At 37.1% G+C, this 18335-nt stretch overlaps 2 protein-coding genes across 2 annotated transcripts; one reads left to right on the top strand and one right to left on the bottom strand.

The window, feature by feature from the left end:
* The first annotated feature begins 1406 nt into the window (after positions 1–1406).
* LOC137718579 (probable glucan 1,3-beta-glucosidase A) lies at positions 1407–5039 on the top strand. Its single transcript, XM_068458127.1, has 8 exons — positions 1407–1644; positions 1754–1873; positions 1958–2155; positions 2239–2397; positions 2641–2810; positions 3156–3311; positions 4147–4499; positions 4621–5039. The coding sequence occupies exons 1-8, from the start codon at positions 1426–1428 to the stop codon at positions 4803–4805; spliced, it is 1560 nt and encodes a 519-aa protein (XP_068314228.1). The 5' UTR covers positions 1407–1425; the 3' UTR covers positions 4806–5039.
* A 9263-nt stretch (positions 5040–14302) lies between these two features.
* LOC137717126 (uncharacterized) lies at positions 14303–18335 on the bottom strand. Its single transcript, XM_068456430.1, has 7 exons — positions 17501–18335; positions 17331–17437; positions 16804–17174; positions 16015–16212; positions 14913–15846; positions 14564–14752; positions 14303–14443 (listed from the first exon to the last, which is right to left on the bottom strand). The coding sequence occupies exons 1-7, from the start codon at positions 18333–18335 to the stop codon at positions 14303–14305; spliced, it is 2775 nt and encodes a 924-aa protein (XP_068312531.1).

Here is an 18335-nt window from a genome sequence, read left to right as displayed (position 1 = left end):
ATTCCTTCAAACGAAGCACTCCGAGCTTCCTTAGGACCTCACCAAGCTTCCTACAAGCTTCAAAATCCCAAAAACATGCTAGTTTAAGTTTTCATGAACAGTACCTAAATCGGATTACCTCGAATCGACATGAAAACGAAGGATTTCTCACCTGAAAATGGTATGGTTGCACTCGTACGAGCTTCACGAGTTCGATGGTGTCCTTAGTTTCTTCGATCCATCAAGGTTTGGGTGATTTGTGTGTCGTCCGTACGTTTTCAGAAGGAAGAAGAAGAAATGGGAGCTCGGGAGAGAGAGAGAAGAGACAGAAAAGAGACAGAGGGAGAGGGAATCACGGGAGAGAAAGAGAGTGTGTGAGTGTGTGTGGTCCTACAACACTACACAACACAACACTACACGTAAATGTAACGAACTAGGGGTAAAATTGTAATTTCAAATGTACGTATCGATATTTCCGGGACGGGATGTCACACCTACTCTCACCCTCTATTTAGCGGGTATCAACCAAAATTGTTCTTAGTTAAGATGAGTTCGTGTGTGTGTGTGTGTTTTTTTAATATTTAAAAAATTGACAAATTTGTGTTTTTGTTGTAGAAGATCTGAATGTGAGGTAGTTTGGGTAGGTTAGATGAGTGTTTTAAGGTAATTCATTAACTTAAGGTAAGTAGGGGGCGTTTCCAATAGGAAGGATGTGTTCAATAAATTATTCAATAAAAGCACATATGATGGATTGTCATTTCGTCTCAGGTTCAAACTCTCTTTCCTACTTTTAATGTAGAATATGTAAAATTAGTGTAGAATACTATTTGTATTCCAGTAAAAAGTAATGCTAATGTTTTCGAACGATTAAATATATGACATAACAACGTAGGAATTGGTACAAATTGGTTAAAAGTTTTTTTAAGGTCACATAGGTACTTGAAGTGTTAGAGAATTCAATCTTTAATGATAGTTCTATGAGAATTAAACTCAAAATGTTCGAAACTATAACTGTAAACTCCTCTAAACTAGAAGAAGTTTACAGTAAATGCATCTAATAGAAGCACCAATCCTACATACAACTTGTATACGAGCTGAAATTATCCGGCGCTGACCTTCTAGAAATATGTGTTTAGGCACCGACATAGAAGACTTTCTAAATTGTGAAAAGTTGGATAAAGTCTAGTTTGATAACTATGTAAAATATAATGCATATCGTTAAATTCTTCAATACCGTTGACAATCCAAAATTCGGCATTGGAATATATAAAATATAGGACCTTTTACAAGATTAAATGCATCAAATACTTCCTAAGATTCTTGAGTTGTAACAATCATATAAAAAAAGAATTTTCTAACTCCAACACACTGGTCAAAGTTTCTTGGCATTGGCTCCCTCTGCATATCCCGACTCCCCAATCTTTTCTTTATATACGGACAGCATGGATGCAACAACAATACAAAGCAAAGCATAAACGAATGGCTTTCAACTCCAGGGCATGGCTCCTAAGCATAGGGCTCCTTTTTTGTATGCTGTCCATTTCTTCTGGGAGAATGCCTCAGAATTCCGGTCGAGTGAAAGCAGTTAATCTTGGAGGGTGGCTGGTTACAGAAGGCTGGATTAAACCTTCTCTTTTCGATGGCATTCACAACAAGGATTTCTTGGTAAATTAATTTACTTCATTGATATGTTGGTAATTTAATTCTTATCTTTCATATGATATATTTTAGCTTTTCAACTTTAGTTACATATTTTTCATTTTAATTGTTGTAGGATGGAACTGGACTTCAGTTTAAATCTGTCACAACTGGGAAATATCTTGCGGCTGAGTTGGGAGGAGGAAGCATCATAGTTGCAAACAGAACGTCAGCTTCAGGCTGGGAAACATTTAAAGTAAATTTGATTTGCATTTTTCGATATATAATAATGTAAATTGTTTTCATTAACATTTACATGGTGCTTCTTAATTTGTTGCAGTTGTGGAGGATCAACGAAACCACGTTTAATTTCAGGGTCTTCAACAAAGATTTTGTGGGGCTTGATGTCAATGGCAATGGAACTCAGGTGGTAGCTGTTTCGAAAATACCGGGTAGTTCGGAGACGTTTGAAATCATAAGAAAACCTGATGATTTGCGCCGGGTTCGAATCAAAGCACCGAATGGATTCTTCTTGCAGGTGATGATTAATGTTCCTATTCTTGTCTTAATTGTTGAGATAAATTATGATGGTTTGATTGTTAATCTGTATGTGTGCTGCAGGCAAGATCAGAGGTGCTGGTGACAGCTGATTATGCGAGGAGTACTGAATGGGGAAACAATGATCCATCTGTTTTTGTGATAACATTTTCTGGAAAATTGGAAGGAGAGTTTCAAGTAACCAATGGTTATGGTCCAAAAATGGCTCCACAAGTTATGTGGGTAAGAGATTTTAACAGCACAAAACTTTAGCAAAACCTTTGTTGCCAGACCTATTTATTTTGTTAAACTGTAAATCTCGGTCACATTTTCAAGAATTAACATAATCAGTGGTCAAGATTCACAGTTTGGCAATGGAAAGACAATTTGGCAAGAAACATGTGACCTTACTAGTGGTGCATGTTTAATGGATATAATTCACATATATCTGACAAGATTCATTGCTTGAAATGTGGTATTCATCAGGAACATTGGAATACATTCATAGTTGAGGATGACTTCCACTTCATATCAACAAATGGGTTAAACGCTGTGAGAATACCAGTTGGTTGGTGGATTGCAAGTGATCCCACTCCTCCACACCCATATGTTGGAGGTTCATTACATGCACTAGACAAAGCCTTCCTGTGGGCACTGTATGTATTCACTTTTATTAGTCTGCATCTTATACGTTGACACATTTGCCTCCACTACTTTCACTTTTAGAAACGAGTTAAAATAAATGTGTGGTCCCAGGCCTTTTTAGCTGAATAAGTCGAGGGCAATTGCAATAAAACAAAAACTAAGAAGTGGTGGAGTTTTTAGTCCAACCCAAAATCCAACTTAAACATGTTGATATATAACATTTTTTTGGACCAGTACCACTATGATGAACCACTTCCAAAGTTTGAGAAAAATCATAAACCAAAACTATAGCTGACTTTATTGGTTTTGTTTTTAAGAAATCTTTTTATAATACATACATGTTTGTATTTTGGCAGGAAATATGGATTAAAGGTAATAATTGATCTCCATGCAGCACCAGGCTCTCAAAATGGTTTTGAACACAGTTCTTCCAGAGATGGCTCTCAGGAATGGGGACAAACAGATGAGAACATACAACAGACTGTTCATGTCATTGATTTCTTAACCTCCAGGTAAATAAATATATACACTTGAAGCCAAAAATAGAGACATCATAAGCTACTCCTACTTTAATTGGAAAATTAAGTGGTAGAATCAAATTATTTGTACAATCTTAATTATTAAGAGTAACACTTGACTCCTTACATGTAAGAAGTCATTTCTCTTTATATGACTATATGACGAAAGAATCAGAATCATTAATTACCATTATCATTATCTAAAGATCATCCCTAAAGAAAAAATCATTCGATATGGAAACTGTATAGCAAGCCATATGTGTCGAAAAAATTGATAGCTCATAACATAATGAGGATTACTAAAACATTCTCCAAATTGAATAAATATTTTTAGAAATGATCGTTGGATGATGATAATGGTCCGATTTACAACGCTTGTACAATATAATAATGATAACATGCCGTCAGAAAGAGAATGACTTTTTACATGTAGTGTCCTTAATTAATGACCAGTTTTTGTACAATCAGTAATAGATTTGCCGGATTACTGTACAATCAGTAATCAGTACTCCAAGTATCATCCAGGTATCATGAAAAAGCTGCTCTTGCCGGATTATCGGGGTATATGTTGTCCTGTGAGCACTAATCAAGTTAATTCTTGCTTAAATGTATAACTCGGATTTACAGTCTAGAAATATAACTACTTGTATAGCAACTTAAATCTTGCCAGAAATTACTCAAAACATCACCCTGTTAATTCTAGGGTTCTTCTTAATTGTTAAATCCAAATTTGATGGCACATGCTTAGGTTTGTTAGGTGCCCAAAAATTCTATGTTCTATTCATTAAAATTTTAAATCCCTAAATTTGGTGGTGGTGTACTATTGTAGGTATGCTAAGAGCCCAAACCTATATGCAGTTGAGCTCATCAACGAACCTTTGTCACCAGGAGCGTCCCTACAGAACGTGACCAAGTTCTACAAGGCTGGTTATGCTGCTGTTCGAAAGCACTCCTCCACAGCATACGTGGTGTTGTCAAACAGGCTAGGACCAATGGAGCCTAGGGAGCTTTTCCCCCTTGCCAAGGACTTCAAGCGTTCTGTGATCGATGTCCATTACTATAACCTCTTTGTGAGCACCTTCGACAACATGACTGTCCAACAAAACATAGACTTCATCTACACCAATCGGTCCCAGCAATTGAATTATGTCACCACATCGAACGGCCCTCTCACTTTTGTTGGTACGCGATCAACTCCCCGTTTTGTTTCTGACACATAAAAGTTCAGATTTATTTACATAAAAAAATCGGGAGTGTGAAATCATTACTCTCGACCTAAATACCATTTGTTGATTATTTGTAGGTGAATGGGTGGCTGAGTGGAATGTTAAAGATGCAACAAAGGCGGATTACCAAAGATTTGCCAATGCTCAATTAGAAGTTTGGGGGAGAGCAACATTTGGGTGGGCTTATTGGACTCTTAAGAACGTCAATAACTACTGGAGTCTTGAGTGGATGATAAAGAACGGTTATATAAAACTTACTTAGATTGGTGACATCAATACGCATAAACATTTCTCTTTAGCCATCACAATCTATATACTGTAATCTTAGTTCAATTTTGGTCCCTTTTCTGATGACGTCCAAATTGTTTCGATTGAACATGAGACGTCTATTAATTCTGCAATATGACAGCAATAAGGGCATTTTTATAACTAATGTATCCAACTTGGTCGGAATTCCATTCACTTTCCATCATGTATCCAACTTTTGCAAGGAGTCTAAAAAACCCATTTTCGGAAGCAGGTTTAAAAGTGATCTAATATGCAAACCTGTTGCAAGTGGTGGATTACTTCAGTGGCAAGGGTTTTTCTCTTTAACTCACTACGTTCCAGATTCAAATCCTACTCTCACCCCTTAGTGTATATTAATTAGTATAGAATACCGTTTGTATTAAAAAATTGTTGAGAATATCAAACACATCGAGAAAAGAAATGACATTGTATGTGTTTATAAGTAATAGGGCTACTTCTCATATTGCCTATTAGTTTTATGGTGAAACATCAGCTTTGCCTTTGTCTATGCTACTAGAGCATGATGTCCTACATGTGAAGCCCAATGCCACACATGCTCAACATCACCCCATTTGTGTTATCAACATGCTAAGATTAAAAATTTATCCCACATGAGAAGGTGTGTTAAGAGTATCAATCTTATATTGGAAAAAGAATGGGTATTGCATTTACTTATAAGTAACTGGGCTACTCCCCATATTATCAATTAATTTTGTGATAGAACCTCAATTTTCTTAAAAAACATGAAAAACTGTTACTTACAACGAGGGTTTTTACCTTAGGAAGTTAATCATTGTAATGGAATGATTGCAATTGACATCCATTTTGTTACTCTTCATCACGGCGTCTGAAGAGCTGCTGGATAGACCTTTAGTGTTATGAGTTAATAAGATTCCAAACATTGTGAGCATAAATAAGTCTGGAGAACAAGAAAAAAAAAATCGCGAAGAGAGGAGTGAACTCATCCAAAGCAATAACACATGTGTATTCATCAAACATGAGGATTTTTATCACCTGCAAAAATAGAGATTAAATATTTAAAAATACTTGCAAGAGTACAAGGTAGTTGTAGTATGAACAGCTCAAGCAAGGTCATTTTCACAGGGATCGAATGAATAATTTGAATTTAAACTAATTCTTAATTAATTACTTGAAAGCAAGTTTTGGAAAATGTTGATTTTGTGACTTAAAATAATAAAAACGAATTTAATAAAAAAAAAGAAAAAGAAATCAACTAGAAAATAATTTAAAGAAAATCAATGTAAAGAGACACTAGGGTTCTGCCATCACCTTAATAATTCTACATTGTTCTTCTAATTACTTATGAATTACCCATGCATATTTTTAAGGTTAGGCTTTCCTAATATATGTCCTACTTGGAACCTCTAACATAGAACGTATATCTAACATGCAACCCATCCAAGTGTTCGGATCAAATATGAACATGAAAGACTCATTAAGTTTTGTTAAAACCCTTTGAAAAACCATGCAACCCTTAAGATGTGGTGTTCATCCTAAGTGAAATTACAATTATTAACCATCAGCATCTAGCGTCAATTTCAGGGAATATTCTGACCAAAATTGCATCAAATTACTTTTTTAAATATCCTAATGGTCCTGAATGACTACGACACTTAGATAGTTTAAACATAGAGATTAATAATTCAAAACATGCATGCATAATATGATAAGTAAATTGAAAATAAACTAGATATTCTTGCTAAGGCTCGTGACCTCGCCCTGGCAAAATAAATTAATTATAAACAATCATAAAACAAAATATTATTAAGAACATGGAAAGAAAACACCTTGTAAATAAACTTCAATCGTCAATCCAAAGTAGTGTGTCTCCTTGTCTAAATCCGAATGTCTAAATAGCCTTATTTATACTATTACAAAATAAAACCCTACCAAGAAAAGGTCTTAAAATAAAACTAGAAAATAAATTAAGATAAACTAGGAAACAATCTCCTTGTCAAACGTGGAGAAATCTGCCACGTTTTAGACCTAAATCTCCTCCAAATCCAACCCATGACAGCTTTTTTTATTTTTTTTATTTTCTTCTTCTTCTTCTTTTGTTTTTTGGTCTTTTGAACAATTAATATTATTTACACTAAGGGGTGGGGGGAGAGAGTAAGCTAAGCCTCACAATGGGTTACCAATAACGTGGTTCAAATTCGCCTTTGGCGAGAATCGAATCTAAGACCTCTCACTTATAAGTGCAAAGGAGTACCATTAGACCGTAGTACTAAGTGACATGATAGCTTTTTTAAAGATTAGAACAATCTGAATACATCTCCAGAAGGGGCTGAATCCAAAATAGGCCATCTTGGGCTCCAAAATTCGCAATTAAGCCCAAAACATCACATTGACAACACTGGGCGCTTCTCCTTTATTTCAGTGCCAGAAAATAACCGTTAGGTGGAAAAATCTAAAATTTTGACACGATCCAGCTAAGCGACTCACGAACGTCCTCCAATTAGAATCACTCAAAAATTCCATCATTTGATCACTTTTTTCTCATGAGGAAGTCGAAAATCATTCGTTAAACATATATAACAAAGTATGAGGAAGTCGAAAATCTTTCGTTAAACATATATAACAAAGTATTAAAATTTTCACAAAATAACCAATAAACTATAACTGAGAACAGGGTAAAATATTTTGTATAATATCAACTCATCAATTACTGTTAGCTCACACTTCGTTAATGTGTACTAAATTTTCAGTCAATGTTCACACTATGCCATTTTAGTTAGACAGCTCTACACATAAGTTTCCCGAAGAAGGGATTGAGTCGAGGAGTTTGATACCTTGCAGTTTACCAAAAAATATAAAAGTAGACATGTTTGTAATATATCAGAAAGGAGTCAAATTCCAATGCTAGTCGGAGCCGTGACAAACCTCATTCGCTTGTCTCACCACCACAATGTTCGATCTTCTTGACAAGACGCATAGCTGGTGTGCGACCAAGTGGCAGCAGTGACCAACTGGGATACGAATGAATCACACAGTGCACATACAATCTTCCCCAAAAATATTTTAATAACAATAGTAATAAGAGCAAAATACATACGAGAAAATTGTTTGGGTCCACCGACTCCGGAGTCCACTTTGAAATCCTATCTGAGAGCTCAGACGACCACCTCACTCCATATCTTAACATGTCCGAGGATTCGGGCCACATGGACGATCAAATCCAGGAATACCTCTTCCCCTTAAATGCCTAGGTACACATCATTTGACATGCTAATATCTTACTACTATGATCGTGTGAACCACCACAAGACATACCTGAAAGGCCACCTACCAACAATGACAATCACTGTAATCACCAAATGATCGATCTACCCCTACTTCATCTCAACGATATGACTGAGGTTGCCTATTCTCCACTGCCTATAAATAGAGCCATAGGCCTTCAAACTCAGGACCTTGGTCATATTCAATCTCTACGATTCAACAAAACCTTGGGTGATTCTTCAATCAACCCAACTGGTCTTCAACACAAAACCAATTGCTCTTTAGCAAAACTCTCTTAGCTCTTTAGCTACAATCTCAAAGCTTTCCCTTAAAGCAAACACTACCTACGATCTCTCAGATCTAAAAATTTTACAACTCTACAACCCGGTAATGATTTAGTTTATGTGTGCAATTCTAACCACCCCGATTCCATCTCAGAGGTGTACGTTTTGTACTAAGTTTAATCCTATAGCAGTTATCTCGGTGGATCCTCTAGCATTATCTTGTCATTCATGATTTGAATCTTACTAGGGTTTTACTGCTTTCTTTACATTTCTGGTTAGTTTACATTTCAAGTCATGTAGTTCGGCCCATTGTCTTAGATTTCACTGTTGTAAATGTTTGTAATCTGACTCCATTTTGAAATGATTACATTTTGTTTTTCGCTTTAGTTTCTACTTCCTTTCATTTACTTTTTTAAGCAAGCATACATGAAGTTACATGGAATTTTAAGTCCTTGTTCACTCGAGACCCAAAAAAACAAAAAAACCTAAATGAACCTGCATCCCACTCGGTTCACAATAATTTGGTTAAGAAGTCATATTTACGCACAACTTTCACACACATTCAAGCACGAATACTGTTTGTTGGAAGCCTCCAACAATGACATGCCTTCTCTCTTTCTCTCGAGCCATCTCGTGACCCTAGACAAAAAGCAGCACCCAGGACAAATAGCCATTGAACACACTCCAAACTCTGTGTTGAAAACGAATTTGAATCTAATTTTTATAGCTAACCTATTTGAGGTTTAACTCGCTTTCCCACCCCTTAATGTAGATATAATTTATTGAAAAAAGGGTTTAGGAGTGCTAAGTTGGACTGAAAATTTTCATTCTGCCGTTATAATTTTCGATGAAAAACCCAAAAAAAAAAATTAAAAACAAATTGGATGAAATTAGACTGCATTGAAATGGATACAAGAAAAAACCATGAAGAAATCATTTCATTGATAACTTTCACGTAATGACCATGAGAACAAAGAAAGTCGTAGATACATGATAATATACAAATACTGCAGGTACATTTTCTTTCCCACAATTATGCCTAAAAGCCATCGCACCTAAGTAAACATGCATGACTCATTACGTTTTGTGAAAACCCTTTCAAAAACCATTCAACACTTAAGACGTGGCATTCGCCTTAAGTGAACTTACAATTATTAACCACTAGAAGCATTCCTCAATTTTAGGGTAACATTCCAATAGAAATTGCATCCGATTACTTATCTAAACATCCTAATGGTTGCGAAGTATTAAGATATAAAGACAGTGTAAACACAGTGATTATATGCATGCATAATACCATAAGCAATTAAATAAAACTACATATTCATGCTAAGACTCGTGGCATCGCACCTAGCAAAAGGAATTATTTACGAACAACTGTATATTAAAAAGCAAAATATTATTAAGAAGAAAATGATTGAAAACACCTTATAAGTTAACTTGAATCGTCAAAAGCTCTCTAAGCCAAATTTTCCAAAGTGTGCGTTTGGAACCTAATGGCTAAATAGCCTTATTTATACTACCAGTTAAAATCCTTCCTAGAAAAAGTCTTAGAATAAAACTAGGAAACAAAATAACTTAAAAGAAACTAGGAAACATAATAGAATAAGGTAACTAGGAAATACATTCATATTCCAACTTTCAGAAATCTGCCTAGCCACAAAGACTCCCACGTTTCAGGACTCAAAACAGCTCCAAAACAAACCCAAGATGACTCTTTTTAAAACCTTAAGATGTTTCGAACATATTTCCAAAAGGCCCAGACACCTTCTTGGATGCCAAATAAGCCCAAGACGTCATTTTCACAGCATTACGCGCTGCTCCTTTATTTCATCGCCATAAAATAACCGCTTGATAGAAAATCTTAAACTTTGACATGAACAAGTTGAGAGACTCATGAACATCCTCCAATTGGAATCATTCCAAAATTTGTTTGTTTGATCACTTTTTACTCAAGAGGATGTCGCATGTCCTACATTAAAAATATAATTCAATGTATCAAAATTTCACCGAAATAATTACCAAAGCATACTAAAAATAGGGTAAAATATATAATACGAAATCAACTCATCAATAGGTTTTGGGAAATTTCATCTTTCCGTGTCCCATAAGAATTTGGTTACCTTGCCTAGTTAATTAGGATTTTCTTTTACGTTTCCTTTATAAATTCAATTTCCAAGTCGAAGTAGGATTAAGGTTTGATGCCTATTGTTGACTCTAAAAATCACAAAGCCTACGTGGCGCGCATGCCGAGTAACTAATAAGCTGACTACGTCATTCGGTTGAATGCGTGGCGTGCCAACTCATCGACCGAGGAGTAAAACTTGTTGATATTGCGTTGAGCGCGTTGCTGACTTCTTTATCTTGCAACTGCGGCCGAGGAAGGAACACATCTCGGCCTTCGGGTTCTAAAGCCTGAAGACAAGGCTGCTAGTTCTGTGAAGTTCAATATCAAATTCAGCTTTCAATTTGCCGAATGTAATAACCTGTAACACCTCACTTTCGCCAAGATGGCTAATGAGATGACCTCTGCCAATAAGGAATCGAAAATCCTTCTCGATCGAGACTTAGATAGATAACCAGTCGGCCTCGACGTAATGCTGTTTATCCAAACTGAAGGTGCTTCAGGAATGGCTGATTCTACGACAACAGTGCTGTTTATCCAAACTGAAGATGTTCGCCGGTTGCCTTCACAGTGCTGTTTATCCAAACTGAAGGTGTGTTGGCGGAAAAAGAAAATAAAAAATCTCAAAGTGTTTGAGAGGTTTGCGTAGGGCAGTTGTGTGTAGAATTGGGGGTCCTTATTCTGTTGCCATTGCATCTGTATTTATAGGACTAATGTACTTGCTTGGCACGGCCTGATCCTCAGGTAGAGTCCTATTTCAAATTCCCATGTATCTGACGTGACTTGATCTTTAAAGGATTACATTTGATCTTTGGTGACGTGGCTTCACCACTTGTTTTCCTCCATCCATCTTCACAGCACCAACCCGAGAAACATGCATTAAAAACCTAGCCTTCCAGAAAACCTATGTTCCTAGGCTTTATCTAAATGAATATTAAATTCATTTCTAATTATCACCATCTCATAATTTCATCCCATCCATGCATCGTGACTTTTCAAACCTCATCATCAAAAGTCTAGCCTATCTAGGCTTCTTACCTCATCATAACACCATCACCATCAAATCCTAGGCTTGTCATATCTCCACCAAAAGCCAAGCCTATCTAGGCTTCTGCATGATCTAACCATACCTGCACTCATCTAATTGATGTCGTGCATATCCCAATATTCCATGTGGTCAAATTAGCTGGGATTTAGACAAAAATTAGGTTTAAATAATTTAACATATTACTACGAGATAATATCATGATTAAAATCACAGCATTATTTCTCAATAATAATTGAAAATCATTTCAACCACTTTGTCATTCAACGGTTTAAAATTCTGCTCATCCAACGGCTTCGATTACTCGGGCCGATAGTGTAAAATCGGGTCCAAACACCTACATAAAGGTTCAGTTTAGAGTTGTACAAGTAGATGTTATATTATTATCAATCAAAGTCAGGAGTTACTCCATTTTGTGGTGGAGCCGAAAATATTGATGAATGTCAATTTATAACGCTTGTCAATCCTTTTATCTCTGTTTCCGCTACGTCAAGTGGTACCATAGCATGGTTGTCATTTAGAGCAAGGATTTGCCTCGCTTCATGGAAAACGACAATGAGAGATAAAAATATTATATAAACGATGCTAGTTGTTTGGAACGTCAATAGATTTTTATGCAAAGGCTACAAAAGATGATGATTTAATTGACCTTATAAGCAAACCAATTTTTACTAATAAAGGAAGCGTAGTGGGAATTTCTCAAGGCCTATCTCGTCAAATTAATGTTGGAAAGATTCTTCGTTTTTAGGGAAGTGAATGCATAGAAGATTTTCTCGATTGGGTCGTAGTTGTGGAGCAATTCTTCGATGAAATAATAATACCGGAAGAGAAAATGGTCAAGATAGCTACTTACCATTTAATTAAAGGGAAATCTCGCTTTTTGGTGGGATCGATTGCAGAAGACACAGATTAAAGAAGGAACAAAGCCTATCCAAAACTTGGAGTTGGATGAAGCTAGTTATTGGAATTTAGGAAAGTTTTGGAATTTATTCTGGAATCTGTGCACCTTTGCGCGTTGAAATCCTTCGTCTCCCCAAGCCCATCTTCTTCGCTTGCAAAATTTCTGCAATTATTGTTCCATCTAGCTTTTTGGGGTTTCGAGTGACGAAGTTTGAAAGACCTTCATCGCCCACTATTTCCGATGCGATGAAATTATTCACCGCGCAATAAAGTTCTTTGCCTCGTTTTAATGCGATTTTTTTTTTCAAATCTCGCACTATGAATTTTCTCATCACGCAAAGGTTTTGGTTCTTTTTGGACATAGACATTTTGCACGACAAAACATAATTTTTGTCAGTCGCAAAAATTACTTGAGCGAAAAAAATTTATTTGTCGTCTAAAGTTTTGTCGCGAAAGTACTCTTTTTTTTTTTTTTTTTTTTCTACTAGTGCATTGAACTAGTAATGATTTATTTTAGGCCAGTTGTAGATATTTCTTGTTTTAGATGTGTTTCTGTCCATTACTTTAAATAAGGGGCCTGGCTTAATTAATTGTAGAGATCTAATTCCATAGTATTCTACAAAAGTATATAATTAAAAGTTTGTGAAATTTTGTTGAGTTTCTTACTAATAGATGATCGTTTAATAAATTATATTTCTAAAGTGTTATGAGTATGAAAAACAGTGTAAAGCATTTGATGAATTTTAATGTATAAGTGATATAATTGTATATAATGGTTAAAGTTCCCGGCCCCCCCGGGGGGGGGGGGGGGGTGGGTGGTTGCGGGAGTGGGGTGTTGGGGTGGGGAATGACTAGCAACGAGTCGTGAGGGTGATGGTATGTTAGTACTGCCAATAATGTTGTGTGGCGGTTGGGGTGCAGAAGTAACAATGGTGGTAGGGGCGGCGGTGGATGCGGCAACAATGGTGGTAACAGTGGTGGTTGTGGCGATGATTATGGATGTGGTGGTAACAATATAGGTGTTGGTGTTGGTGAAAACAATGATGCTGGTAATGGTGTTGGTGATGTAATGATTGTGTTTTTCGTTGTAGGTGGTGGTGGTCACTTTATTCTACAAAGGATAAAACAATTTGTAGAAGGATAAATAATGTCATTTTTCAAAAACTAATGAGGGTGCTACAAGAATTGAAAATATTCATTAAATGTTCAACTCAGTTTTTTATGAAAGCAATTTCTAAATGCAACCTATTTGCTACTTATAAAAGTTACTATCAAGAGGCTATTGCTTTTAAAATGCAAAATAATTTAATTTTTATCAATAATGTTTGATTGCTTAACCTTAAAGTAAAACAACTTTTGATAATAAAAAGAAAAATACAATACTAAACAGAGCTTTAAAAAACACTACAAAATCCATATAAAATACCCTAGAATAAATGTGAATATCCTAAGCTTAAAATCTTCCATCGATACTTTGCTTGAAAAAGGTAGGAATCATATGATTTGGTTGGAAGCTTCTTAATCCAACTGGAAAAGGGGTATGGAATCTTTGTGAGGTTAACAAAAAGAGCTTAGTAAATGATATATATGTTTTTGATTTTCAAGGATTGAATTGTATTTCACTCATATATTCTTTTACAATTGTACAGCAATATATAAGAGGATTAACCTCTTGCTCCTCTTGCTTTACGCCACAACAGGTGGCTTAGGAAAAAATAAAATAACAGCCCCTTGAATTAAGGGAGTTGATTAAGGGAGTTGACACCCTTGAATTAAGGAAGAAAGCACCCTTGTATTACGGAAGTTGTCTGGCTTAGGAAAAATAAATAACATTCCCTTGAAGTAAGGAAGAAAGCGACTTCCAATACTCCCCCTCAAGCTGGATCCAGAAGGTTTATGGATCCAAGCTTGAACAGAAGCCATTGAAACCGATGAGAAGCCAAGGGCTTAGTGAAAATGTCGGCCAACTGGTCGAAGCTTCGTGTATACCGTGTCTGAATTACCTGCGACTGCACCTGTGCCCGAACGAAATGACAGTCAACCTCAATGTGTTTCGTTCTCTCGTGAAACACGGGATTAGATGCTATATGCATGGTTGTTTGATTGTCACAGAATAATGACATAGGAAGAGTTACAGGAAATCCTAAATCACACAGAAGACCCTTGAGCCAGATCAACTCACACGCAGTGGAAGCCATTGCACGGTACTCAGCTTCGGCACTGGATCTGGCGATAACAATTTGCTTTTTTACTTTTCCAGGTGACCAAGTTTCCACCGACAAATGTACAATAGCCGGAGGTGGACTTACGATCGATTGCGTTGCCTGCCCAATCAGCATCACAATACCCTACGACTTGAGTGTTGTCATTCTTCCGCATGATGATACCACGACCCACTGAACCTTTTAAGTAGCGTAAGATCCGTTTAACCAGAGTCAAATGTTCAAGAGTCGGGGAGTGCATGAATTGGCTCACAAGACTTACAGAATAGATGATGTCGGGTCTAGTGATTGTGAGGTAGATCAATTTTCCAACCAATCGCTGATAATGGGTGATATCCGTGAGTGGCGTGCCCTTCAAGCTAGGTTTTTGCTTACTGTCAAGATGAGTGGTGGCTGGTTTAGCATCGCTCATGTTAGCATCATTGAGCAAATCCAAGACATACTTTCTTTGGTTAAGAAACAGTCCCTTGTGTAAGGTTGCCACTTCTATACCAAGAAAGTACTTCAATATCCCAAGGTCTTTAATTGCAAATCTTTGTCTGAGAGACTGTTTGAGAGTGGAGATCTCGTCAGTATTATCACCCGTAATTATCAGATCATCAACATAAATAAGCACAACTAATGTGCCCACAGCTCCTGTGCGAACAAATAGTGAGGAATCGGCGTTGCTGCTTTTGAAACCACCACTAGTGAGAACTGAGCTCAGTTTGGCATACCAAGCTCGTGGGGACTGCTTTAGGCCATAAATGGCTTTGTGCAATCTGCACACCACATTCGGTTCATTGCTTTGTGGATGCCCTGGTGGCAATTTCATATAGACTTCTTCTTTGAGATTACCGTGCAAGAATGCGTTCTTCACGTCCATTTGGTACATGGACCATCCTTTGTTTACAGCTACAGACAATAACACTCTTACTGTGTTCATTTTGGCCACAGGTGCAAACGTTTCTTTGTAATCCACCTCAAATGTTTGAGTGAATCCCCGAGCCACCAGTCTTGCTTTATGTCTCTCAATTGAACCATCTGACTTGAATTTGAGTTTATAAATCCATTTGCAACCTACTGCTTTCTTGCCTGTTGGAAGTTTGGTGATGCTCCAGGTATTGTGTTGATCTAGAGCTTTAAGTTCTTCTTGCATTGCCTCTTTCCACACCTCTTGGCTGTTGGCCTCGTGGAAATTCTGAGGCTCCTGGTAACTGGATATAGTGCTTAGGAATGCAGCATGATTCGGTGTCACTCTCTTGTATGACACACAATTGGAGATGAGATGTGTGGGTTTGTACATAACAAAATCCTAAAGTCTTATGGGAGTTTTTCTAACTCGCATTGGATTGCGTCGAGGAGCTGGAAGCGTTGTTTCACACTCGTTCGCATTATCTTCATTGTCACAATTGTCATGCAGTGTATCCTCAGAGTGAGACCCTTCATTGCTATCTTCATTGGGAGAATCATCAACGTTGACATAACTGAGCTCGTGTTGATGTGGTTCATCCAGTTCAATTCTTGGTAGTGGGAACACATCCAAGATGCCATCCCCTTGGGCTGTGATTTCATTTGACTTGCTGAAAAAAGGGTTAGTTTCATGAAATCGCACATCTTTGGATACAATCAATCTCCTTAATTGGGGATTATAACACTTATATCCCTTTTGTGTAGAGGAATAACCAAGAAAAATACATTTAGCAGCTCTAGGATCTAATTTATCTCGGTGAAGAGATTGAATATGCACAAAACAGATGCAGCCAAACACTCTAAGATGTGAGAGGTCAATTTTCCTTCCTTTCATGACCTCGAGTGGAGACTTGAATTCCAAGACTCGGCTGGGTAATCTATTGATGATATATGCAGCTGCCATAACACCTTGAGACCAAAATCTCTTTGGTACATTCATTTGTAGCATTAGTGCTCTTGTTTTTTCAAGTAGATCACGGTTTTTGCGTTCGGATACACCATTTTGTTGAGGTGTTCCAACACAACTTGTTTGATGCATGATGCCATGAGTGCTCAAATATTGTTTCATGATATGGGACATATATTCGATGCCATTGTCAGACCTTAAGGTTTGAATTTGAGAGGAGAAATGGTTTTTAACAAGGTTATGAAAATCCTTAAAAACTTCCATAACTTCATTCTTAGACTTTAAGAGATATAACCATGTGACTCGAGAGAAGTCATCCACAAAAATCACAAAATACTTATATCCATCAAATGATTCACTAGTTGGTCCCCATACATCTGAATGAACTAGTTCAAAACACTTACTAGTTCTAGACAAGGAAGAGTTAAAAGGTAGTCGAGTGGATTTAGACAAGTGGCATGTTTCACATGAAATATCATCCTTTCCTAAGTTTGGAAATAGAGTTGACAAAATGGGTGAAGAAGGATGAGCTAAACGTTGATGCCACAATTGATTATCTTGAATGTGGTTGAGCTTGGCTTGAAACCCTCTCGGATTGCTCTTTGATATGTAATAGAGACCATCTAAATAAAACCCTTCACCAATCGTTTTCTTGGTGGCACAATCCTGAAAAATAACATTGTGAGGAGAAAAAATGGCTAAGCAATTCAAGGTATTTGTGATCTTTCCCACAGATAGAAGTTGAAATGGGAAGGAAGGAACATATAAAGCCATTGATTCAATTTTGTCTGACATTAATTTTATTTTTTCCTTCCCTAAGACCTTTACATTCTCACCATTTGCAATTGAAACTTGAGAAGGGTTTGCAAATTTTTCAAATTTTTGAGACTTAGACACATGGTTGGTCATATGATCTGTGGCACCCGAATCTACAACCCAAAAATCATGCAACATATTTATTTTAAGAGCAGTTTTAAAGGCTTTCATGATACCTTGCATGTCCTCTTGGGGTACGGATTTCGTGTCTGCCAAGAACCCTGCAAACTTGCCGAGCAATGTCGTCGAGTTCCCTTCTTCTATGCTATCAGCACAATCACTTCCAGCAACTCCTTTCTTGCTTTGAAGATATGACATAAACTCGTTCATGAGTTCAGCTGGATTCGCTGTGAAGTTCTTGAGTGGATCTGGCCCATTGGAGGTGGAGGTAGACGCATGATTCGCTCGATGTGGAGCACGGTTCATCCTTTGCACACCCTTGTTGTCCTTCATGAACTCAGGCTTTAACTCTGGGTGTAAAATCCAGCATGTGTCTTTGACGTGACCTATATTATTGCAGTGTTGACACTTCAAGTTCGGATGTTTTCCTTTGTACCTTTTTTCGTTGGTTATATATGCCCTAGCCTCAGGTACACTGGTCGTTGTACCTATGTTCATGACTTTCCTTCTTACTTCTTCCCGTTGAATCGTCGCACACACACTGGTGAAAGAAGGAAGCTTAATGTTCATGAGTATGTGACATCGAAGGTCTTCATACGTTGAATCAAGACTGGACAAGAGTTGAAATATCTTGTCTTCTTCTGCTCTCTTTCGTAGCAGTGTTGCGTCGGTTGTATGAGGGCGATAGATTTCCAACTCATTCCACATGCTTTTCATGCTTCCTAGGAGTTGCACAAACGGTTTTCCATCTTGCTGCAGATCGGAGATGTCCTTCTTTAATTGGAAGACCCGTGCAGCATTGTTTTGGCTGCCATACATTTCCTTGACCGCTTCCCATAGCTGGTACAAGGATTCTGAATAGCTGAATATTTCAGCTAATTTACGATCCAT

Source organism: Pyrus communis, chromosome 15, assembly GCF_963583255.1.
Source record: "Pyrus communis chromosome 15, drPyrComm1.1, whole genome shotgun sequence".
Taxonomy (NCBI): Eukaryota; Viridiplantae; Streptophyta; class Magnoliopsida; order Rosales; family Rosaceae; genus Pyrus; species Pyrus communis.
Note: the sequence above shows the minus strand (reverse complement) of the source record. Positions and strands in the feature narration are given on the sequence as shown.

What these genes read in the sequence shown, in the direction of transcription:
- LOC137718579 (XM_068458127.1), top strand. Translation starts at nt 1,426, where the DNA reads ATGCAACAACAATACAAAGCAAAGCATAAACGAATGGCTTTCAACTCC. An exon ending in CAGGCTGGGAAACATTTAAA is followed by an intron (nt 1,874 to 1,957) that starts GTAAATTTGATT and finishes AATTTGTTGCAG; the next exon opens with TTGTGGAGGATCAACGAAAC. An exon ending in CGGCCCTCTCACTTTTGTTG is followed by an intron (nt 4,500 to 4,620) that starts GTACGCGATCAA and finishes GATTATTTGTAG; the next exon opens with GTGAATGGGTGGCTGAGTGG.
- LOC137717126 (XM_068456430.1), bottom strand. Translation starts at nt 18,335, where the DNA reads ATGGATCGTAAATTAGCTGAAATATTCAGCTATTCAGAATCCTTGTAC. An exon ending in ACCCCAAGAGGACATGCAAG is followed by an intron (nt 17,438 to 17,500) that starts GTATCATGAAAG and finishes TTTGGGTTGTAG; the next exon opens with ATTCGGGTGCCACAGATCAT. An exon ending in GACCCGACATCATCTATTCT is followed by an intron (nt 14,753 to 14,912) that starts GTAAGTCTTGTG and finishes CTGATTGGGCAG; the next exon opens with GCAACGCAATCGATCGTAAG.